At 30.9% G+C, this 9,490-nt stretch overlaps 2 protein-coding genes across 21 annotated transcripts; one reads left to right on the top strand and one right to left on the bottom strand.

Moving 5' to 3' along the window:
- Positions 1–607: 607 nt before the first annotated feature.
- On the bottom strand, positions 608–3,195 carry LOC106455044. 9 transcript variants are annotated; one of them, XR_007319394.1, is made up of 4 exons: positions 2,717–3,093; positions 2,520–2,640; positions 2,290–2,401; positions 1,914–2,183 (listed from the first exon to the last, which is right to left on the bottom strand). XR_007319394.1 is itself a non-coding variant. In XM_048747592.1 (4 exons), exons 1-4 carry the CDS (start codon positions 2,832–2,834, stop codon positions 2,178–2,180), a joined length of 372 nt encoding a protein of 123 aa, XP_048603549.1. In that variant the 5' UTR covers positions 2,835–3,176; the 3' UTR covers positions 1,914–2,177. The 9 variants fall into 9 exon arrangements, 1 of the variants encoding a protein (XP_048603549.1); XR_007319393.1 differs by having other exon boundaries at positions 2,290–2,429; positions 2,717–3,091; XM_048747592.1 differs by having other exon boundaries at positions 2,303–2,429; positions 2,717–3,176.
- A 2,404-nt stretch (positions 3,196–5,599) lies between these two features.
- LOC106451726 (calmodulin-binding transcription activator 2-like) lies at positions 5,600–9,052 on the top strand. Of its 12 annotated transcripts, none has more exons than XR_007319389.1 (8): positions 5,608–6,737; positions 6,886–6,976; positions 7,061–7,149; positions 7,285–7,327; positions 7,476–7,599; positions 7,926–8,313; positions 8,744–8,885; positions 8,970–9,052. XR_007319389.1 is itself a non-coding variant. In XM_048747590.1 (6 exons), coding segments are annotated over exons 1-6 (357 nt in total). In that variant the 5' UTR covers positions 5,600–6,590; the 3' UTR covers positions 7,545–7,907. The 12 variants fall into 12 exon arrangements, 2 of the variants coding, with proteins under 2 accessions (XP_048603547.1, XP_048603548.1); XR_007319385.1 differs by having other exon boundaries at positions 5,609–6,592; positions 6,674–6,737; positions 7,476–8,313; XR_007319391.1 differs by having other exon boundaries at positions 5,609–6,737; positions 7,970–8,313.
- The last annotated feature ends 438 nt before the right edge of the window (positions 9,053–9,490 follow it).

Below are 9,490 nucleotides of genomic sequence, written 5' to 3'. Positions count from 1 at the left end.
GTAAAATGGATCAAATATTATAATAAATTTAACGGATGAACAAAAAAATATAAACGAACTTTTCCTTCTTTTCTAAAATCTATTTGATGACCATATCACATAAGCAATAAAAGTAAATATAGTTTTCCCAGACCTATCAAGTCTAACCGGCTTACACCCAACATTAACATTGGTGAATCAGTGAAATAAGGAGTTGTCTTGCCTGTAGTACCGAGAGAGTGTGTAGAAGATGGTTTATCCATTCCGGTCGAGATGACAAACCTTAGTATCAATCCGATAGTAAGTTAGTATTATGGTTAGGTTATGAAAAATTGGGTTGATTTAAAATTCTTACGCTTATGCAGTTGATTGGAGTATTGTTCCTACGTAGAAGATCTTTGAAGACTTGTCCCATGGTGGTTTCTAGAAACAATCAAGAACATGTGAAAGAAAACTTTGTGTGTGTTTTCTTGTGTTGGTTTCGGTTGGATCTATGTCTACAGCTGGTTTGAGGCAGTAAAAACAAACAATGCGACAATCTAAACAATTTGTGTGAGTTGCAAAAAGTTTATTTTTCCTACTAAAAATTTCAGATAGTTTAGTTGTCATCAGTATACGAAATACCAAGTGCTAGGAACCTTGAAATCATTATTCTAAGAAAAATAAATGTCTAACAAATTAGTAATCTGTGTTCAAATATTAAGCCAAAGCACCAGCGATAGCTGAAAACCAAATAAAGAAAAACTCAGTCAAAGCACAAACTTTAAAAAAAAAGAGAGTAACACTCCAACGTTCCCTTGTAAAACTATCTATATTTGACTTTGACTACTTACATCAATGAAGAAGGAAATATAATGAGTTCATCATATTCCTTTATTGATTCAACTCAGAATATACAAATGACAAAGAAAGAAAGAAACATGTGAGGAGTATGCTTCAATTAAAACCTTGGCTGCTGAAATTTCTTCAACGCAGGATTGGTGATGGCACTCGTGCATCATTTTAGTATGATTTATGGACTGATCTGGGGCCTGTATATGCTATGTTTGGACCATATGGTCCATGCCAATTGCAGGTTTAGCTTCATGCCAACGTTTCTGATGCAGTACGTGATGGTTCATGGAATTTTCTAGCAGCTCAGTCTGATGATATGGAGACCTTGCAGATTGTTCTATCTACCATGGAGGTTCCATTACCATATAGAGGATAGGATCAATATCTTTGGCTCGCACCTAACGGAACTTATCTACCAAAGTTCTCCTCAAAGGCAACTTGGGAAAGAATCAGGAATCGCTCTGCCTTGGTTTCATGGTCAAAAGTAATTTGGTTCAAGCAAAAAATCCCAAGATGGTCCTTTGCAGCTTGGATGGCCATTCTTGGGTGTATACCCACTCGTGACAGATTTCTTGTATGGGGATTAAATGTTCCAAACAGTTGTGTGCTCTGTGCTTCAGGAATTGAAACTCATCAACACTTGTTCTTTCAATGCAATTTCACTGTTAACATTTGGACACGGTTTTGTGGTAGAATGATTGCATCCCCTCCTGCTAATTTTATGGCATCCGTACCCCTCTCTCAGTTGCTGATGGACTCTGATCTCAGTGATACTGCTGTGGTATTTAACTCATTTTCAGGTGATTGTGTACACCTTTTGGAGAGAAGGAAACTCACGTATCTTCAGGGGGCAAGCATTAACCAGTGACTCTCTCTTTGCGTCAGTGGATAGAATGGTCCGTGACCGGTTACTCTCTTGCTCGAGTGGTGCTCAGGTTGGTCCATCGTTGCTACAGCTCTACTTCTGCTTCATCTCTCCTTACAGCTAGTTGTTCTTGCCTCTGTTTTGTGCTGTTCTTTTTGGATTGCACCTCTGAGGTTTTAAATTTCTATCTTTGTCTATGTCTTCTTCGTTATCCTCCATCTTCCTCCTTGTAATAAGTTACTAAGCAACATCATTGTAAACTCTAAAAAATGGTATGCAATTTTAACATTTGTACCAAAAAAAAGAAAAGAAACATGTTGACATTGGTCCCAAACTTAGCATTCCTAATCGGATGGTTTGATATATAAGCATTGCAACAGAGAGTGTCTTCTTTCATATTGACGTCAGTAGTCACTCCCAAGTACCTGACAGTCCATTGCATCAGAGTGTTCCATTTGAATTTCAGATAGAATCTCGAGCAAAGGAAGTCCTGCTCTATTCATATCTACATGCATCATAAGAGCAAACAAACATTTAAAAAACCCAATGGCTGTCTCAGAGTCAAAGTAAATATGTGTGCTAGTAAATACAATATTGTGGATCGTACTAACCTTGCTAACATACCGTTTGGTCGATCGAAGGTATGTTTAAATCATCTAATCTCATCTCAAAGTTGATATTTGTAATCTCTAACACTGATTTCCACTGCAGGAGTTGGACTTGCTGCTTACTCAAAACATGCTTAGACGTACTATGATAAACATTCTCATCGAGTTCAAAAGTTTAGACAATCGGAATGGAGTAATCGTCTACAGAGTTAATCGAAAAGAAAGATGTTTACATTCTCATCGATGAGGAGCATGCCAGACTCATTAGTTCACCGCCTTTCCTGACATTTCTTGCCTCCCAAAATCTCAGCAAACGAACATCCGCAGTGTTGGAGCATCGCCCAGCTTTCAAATCTGCAAGGAGGATGAAGGTATTCGCCATCGCAGTAATCAGTAAGTAAAAAGACTATTCTTCTGGATCTCATCGAACCTGTGATGTTCATCGCTCTGGGAGGGGATGAGCTCAACTGAATGATGAAGAGTGGGGACAGTGGGTTAATTACGTAGAAAATGGGAGTAAAGAATGTATCAATGCGACCTCGAGACATTACGTTAAGAATACGTTAAACACGTTAAACATTCTGTAACAACATTTTGTAATTGGGCCAGTAAACCTGTTTAAAAAATTCAACAGTTTCCTATATAAGCCCAAACCCGTTTAGAAAATTCAGCCGATGAACGTGACAAGTGTCCTAACACGCTCTATGAAGAGAGAAAAAACCTACTTTATAGTATTAAAAATAGATGCTTGCAATGATATGGGCCTTATTATAAATAATGTGCCAAATCTCCAATCCCAATTTGCATAAACAGATTACAGAAAATAACCAACATTAACATTATAAACTCTGTGGGACTAATTTGCTTTAACAGTTATCGAATGTTGGTTGGTACATAAGTATTGAGTATTTTTCATTAATTTATTTCCTATGGTGATTTTCTTCGTGGCACTAAACCAATCCTTACTAATAAAATAGACCTTTTGAGCCTCCATAGAACGTCTGCATCAGCAAAAAAAATTCTCTCGAAAGATGACACGTGGCATTATTATTTAAAAAATAGAAAATAAATAATACGTAAATTTACAATATAAAGAAAAATAACTAATAAGTAAATAAACAATATAAGAAATAGAAACATTGCATTAAACAATAATAAGTAAATATACAATATAAGGAAAATAAATAATAAGTAAATATATAATTAAGAAATAAAAAAACTAAATTAAACATATATCTGAAAATGTATAGTATAATAAATAATAACTAAATACACAATACAAGAAATAAAAATATTATATTAAATATTTATCGTAATATTAGAATAAATAAATATAAAATAAAATAAAAAATAATTAGCAAATATAGTATATAAGAAATAAAAATATTACATTAGATATATATCGTAATATTATCAATGATATAAAAGCAAGAAATTTAAAATAAATAAATATACAAAATAAGAAAAGATAAACAATAAGTAAATATACAATATAAAAAATGGAAAACCCTAAGTTAAACATATATCTGAAAAATGTATAGTTAAATAAATAATAAGTAAATATACAATATAAAAATATTACATTAAACATTAATTATAATATTACAATAAGTAAATATAAAAATAAGAAAAATAAAGAATAAGTAAATATACAATATAAGAAATACAAAAAATACATTAAACATCTATCGAAAAGTATATAATAAAATAAATAATAAGTAAATATATAATCTAAGTAATAGAAATATTACATTAAACATCTATCGTAATATTACAATTTGATTTAAAAGCAAAACAGTTAGATAAGTAAATAAACAATAAAAAAGTAAATCTACAATATAAGAAATGGAAAAACTACATTAAACTTCTATCGAAAAATGTATAGTTTTACTTTTTTATTATTTCCAGATATTTTATAAGTAAATATACAATATAAGTCAAACAAGCATACAATATAAGAAATATAAATATTACTTCAAACCTCTATAATAATATTATCATTTAATATAAAAGCAAGAAAATTAAAATAACTAAATAAAAGATATAACAAAAAAAAATGTAAAATACAATTACGAAATTAAAAACTAAATAAAACATCTCTCGGAAGAAAATGTTTAGAAAAATAAATAATAAGTAATATACAATTTCAAAAAAATATAAATATTATATTAAACATCTATCATAATATTAGAATAAGTAAATATACTATATAAGAAAAAATACACAATAAGTAAATCTACAATAGTAGAAATAGATACTAATAAAAGAGATATTTTGAGGTTTCATAGAAGGTTCACATCAGCGAAAAAAACTTCTCCCATGAGACGTGGCATTATTATTTAAAAAATAGAAAATAAATAATAAGTAAATAAACAATATAAGAAATAGAAACATTACATTAAACAATAATAATTAAATATACAATATAAGGAAAAATAAATAATAAGTAAATATACGATATAATAAATAGAAATATTACATTTAACATTTATCATAATATTATCATTTGATATAAAAGCAAGAAAATTAGAATAAGTAGATATACAATATATAAAATGGAAAAAGCAAATTAAACATATATCTGAAAATGTATAGTTAAATAAATAATAAGTGAATATACAATATAAAAATATTACACTAAACATTTATTATAATATTACAATAAGAAATACAGAAAATACATTCAACATCTATTTGAAAAATATATTATAACTGAAAAAACTAAATTAAACATCAATCTGAAAAATATATAGTAAAATAAATAATAATTAAGTATATTTTTTTGATAACAATAATTAAGTATAAGAAATAAAAATATTACATTAAGCATCTATCATAATATTAGAATAAAAAAAGTAAATATACAATATAAGAAAAAATAAATAATAAGTAAATACACAATATAAAAAATAAAAACTACCATCAAACATCTATCTGAAAAATGTATTTTTTACATTTTTATTATTTACAAATACTTTTATAAGTAAATATATATACAGTATAGGAAGAAATAAATAGTAAGTAAATATACAATATAAGAGATAGAAATGTTACATATTATAATAAGTAAAAATATAAGAAAAAATAAATAATTAGTAAATATTGTATATAAAAAATAAAAATATTACATTAAATATATATCATAATATTATCACTGATATAAAATCAAGAAATTTAGAAAAAGTAAATATACAAAATAATAAAAGATAAATATTAAGTAAATATACAATATATAAAAAAAATACATCTATCTCCAAAATGTATAGTTAAATGGAAAATGTATAGCTAAATAAATAATAATCAAATATATAATATAAGACATAGAAATATTACATTAAATATCTATTGTAATTTTACCATTTGATATAAAAGCAAGAAAATTAGAATAAATAAATATACAATATAGATAAATTCTTTAAGATGGTCAGTTTAACTTTTTGTCACAAAATAGCCTTAATGAGAAAAATGACCAAAAGAAGTTTTATTAAAGAGTAAAAATACATTTATACCGTCGTAGGGTTAACTAATCTTGATCTAGGGTTTAGAGTTAAGGGTGGAGTTTTGAGGATAGGATTTCAAATAAAAAAAATTAAAATTAAAATTTTAAAAATAAAAAGTGGCTATTTTGGTCATTTTACTTATTCAAAGTTATTTTTATGACAACAACTTAAAAAAATATATTAGAGAGAGTTGCCCTACAATATAAGAAAAACTAAATAATAAGTAAATATAAAATATAAGAAATGAAAAACAATATTAAACATCTATTTGAAAAATGTATAGTTTTATGTTTTTTCCAAAGAAATATATATTCACACAAACATATAATTCAAAATTTTGTTGTTGTTTAGAATACAATGTAAAAAAAAAAATATATAGTTAACATTTGAAAATCAAAATAGCTCCGGGCGTAGTGCGGTTTTACTCCTAGTCTTTATATTCAAAGAAGCGTTCTTTCTTTCCTGGTGAGGACACGTCGTCGTCCACGTCAGAAAGTCGTCGTCCATGTCAGAAAGTCGGCTTCTGTCGAAGCCACACGTGTCCCACCCCAACACCCAGCACTTAGATTGGACAGTTTATCTGGCCCGTAATCCTTTATGTGTAGACCTAATCTATTTTCGCGATGTTGTGTGTGTTCTTCTTCTTCCTTGTTCGACGGCTACGGTGACTCTTGCCCTTCCTCACGAATCTGAAACTGAGAGCGTTATGGTTTTTACGTGTTTATCCCATTAATTCAGACGCCCACTACGAGTTCTTCAATGTGTCTTTTAGATCTGAAAGGCGGTTTGATTCGGTATAAATAGATGTGAGTATTCTCCCCGGTGGATTTGACATATGGTAGATGTGCTCAGAACTCCAAGCTTTCCGACTCCTCTTTACTGATTAGGTTCAATGATTCAACCGATTTTGACGAGTTAACCGAACCGGTCTCTCCGTTACACAGCTTCCAGGTACGGACATGATTTGTATATATATAGATGGTCTTATTATATATGTATCTGGGCTTTGTGTTCTATATATTGATATATTGGTATCGGTTTATCCATGTAACATACTAATATCGATCTTAATTTCCGTATCACTCTTTATGTTTGATAGGAAGGTGCTCAGATATTTTAGGAAAGATGGGCACAACTGGAGGAAGAAGAAAGATGGTGAAACAGTGAAAGAGGCGCACGAAAAGCTCAAGGTTAATAATATATTTACATTCATGTTTCCTCACTATTGTTTTTAATAAATATTTTAGAGTAACATTGTTTAATTATATATATAGGTTGGAAGCATTGATGTGTTACATTGTTACTATGCACATGAGGAAGACAATGAGAATTTCCAGAGGCGTTGCTACTGGATGCTTGAACAGTGAGTCCTATGTTTTCCATATTTCACATTTTTTACCGGTTTAGTGTACCGTAAATGTTACTTTGAGAACAGAAGGAAAATGAAATGTGATTTGTTACTTTTAGTGCTTATGTCCTCTGTCTTTTGTGGGTACAGGGAACTGATGCATGTTGTTTTTGTTCAATACTTGGAGGTTAAGGTATAGCTTTTCTCTCGGTACTGTACTAATATATTCTTTAGAATATAAACACCCATTCACTCAACATTATATTGTTCCTTTTTAAAGTGGGTTCTCTTTTTTTTAATGGTGGTTTTGATAAGTTCATGCTATTTATACATGGTAATAGGATAAGCTCCATTGGAATAAAAGAAAACAATTCAAATTCTCTGAGTGGCTCCACTTCTGTGAAAATTGATTCAACGCAAACACATCCAGCACATTGTCACCACTATGTGAAGATGCTGATTCTGGTATATATAGTTATCTTTAGCTTTATGTATGTTTAGGGACATAGTTCTATTTACAGGCTACCTTGCTTTACTAAAAGAAGGTTTCCTTCCTTCCTCTTCCGCCACATCGGATTCCACGTAGATAAGTTGAATTCTGTGAGCGCGACACATGTCCAGCTAATTAAACTCACCGTTTCATTTAATTTTGTGTGCAATTAGTACAGACAGGCTTTGCTATGTGCGTTCTGTTTAAACTTAACATTTATTGGGCTATTTGTTTAATTCAAGATTTCGTTAGCCCGTTACCGATAGTCTCTTTCCACTTCATCTAATACACGCCAAATTAGGGTTCATCATCCATCGATCTCCGACACTTAAAATTTTTCTTCAGCATTCTCTAACACCATCAATGGCGTCTTCACTTGCATCGTTATGCCTTCTCTTCTAAACAACCGAAATGGTCAGAGTTAAAGATTCATCGCTTTTAATTCCATAGACCGACGTGAATACGATCTGACATTGATTGTGAGTTATCCTATGCAAGGCGGTCTATTATACACCTATAAAAAAGATTAGCTTTCTTCACTTGAGTATCATCCTCTCAATCCGTGAAAATACCAAATTTAATAAATTCTCTTTGTGGCCGCTGCTCCTTTGCTCAGGTTCTGGGAACCCAAGAATGGCGAACGTGGTGGGGAACTCATGTCTCTTGATATGCTCTTACTGGATTCAAAGGTAAATATGTTTTTAACTCATGTTCAGAGTGCTTTTATGTATATTGTTTTGGAAGCCATGTTAAAAGTGTTCTTAAACTTACGTTCATAGTCTTCTTATGTTACTAAACTCATGTTCGTAGTCGTCTTAGACTCAACATTATGAAACTGTTATATTCGGATCTTAATTAACCATATTCTGAAAGATTTATTCAGAAACCTTTTGTGATTTTGCTCATGTTCTTAGTCTCCTTCTTTTCTTAAACTCATGTTTATAGTGATCTTAAGCACATGTTCATAGTGTTCTTAAAAACATGTTCATAATGTAGTCACGTGGTTCAGGGAGAATTGAGTTCACTCCCACGGAGGATGCTCATGTTATTGCTGATTGTCTTAATGATCTGTGCAGTCTTTTCTCTCAATTATCTCTAATTGTAACCATGAATTTGCAGTATTTTCTCAGAGAAGTTTCCTTCTTCTCCGGGCCTGCACTTTTGGGTGCGTATCCTAGATTTTGGTTCCTAAGGGAACTGGTATTGCATGACAAACACTCAAGTTATGATCCATCAACCACTTGGTACTGCCGGAGCCAAAGTATGATCAATTTTTATGCTTCTAGAATTTTCTTTTTCTCTTTTACTGACTGATGTTCTGATAACAGAAACATTGAATGTGTAGGCAACCAAAATGAATATTGGCATAAGAGAATGATGTCCCACAAAATTTAACTAAACAAAACCTTCTCTAAAATCACCGGAAACCTGAATCACAGGCATGACTGAAAGAAGGAGCCATTCTTCTTATTCTTCTTATTCTTCCACATGATTCTTTTTTTTTCAGCCTAATGATATTTTTTACATATTGAAGGTGAGACAGGCCGTGATAACTTCTTGAATCCATGGGAGGCGAAAGAGTATGGTTTAGTCAGCACTGTAATTTTGATGATGGCAAACCAAGATTAATCGTAGAAGGAACAAATAAAGATTTGCCATTAGAGTAATCGCGGAGACACATTGGCTACGGCACTTCTGTATAGAGAATGTTGTTCTCGCATCTAGTTACTCTTATTATTTCCTTATATTATAATAGCATGTATTAGGTGCAAGCCTGTAACTATAAACATGGCGTTTCCTGACTTTGTAACATTTCTCGAATTATTTGGTGTAATTTGAAGGAAACAAAAAAAAAAGATTAGTTGT

The sequence above is a fragment of the Brassica napus genome, chromosome C2 (assembly GCF_020379485.1).
Source record: "Brassica napus cultivar Da-Ae chromosome C2, Da-Ae, whole genome shotgun sequence".
NCBI lineage: Eukaryota > Viridiplantae > Streptophyta > Magnoliopsida > Brassicales > Brassicaceae > Brassica > Brassica napus.
Note: the sequence above shows the minus strand (reverse complement) of the source record. Positions and strands in the feature narration are given on the sequence as shown.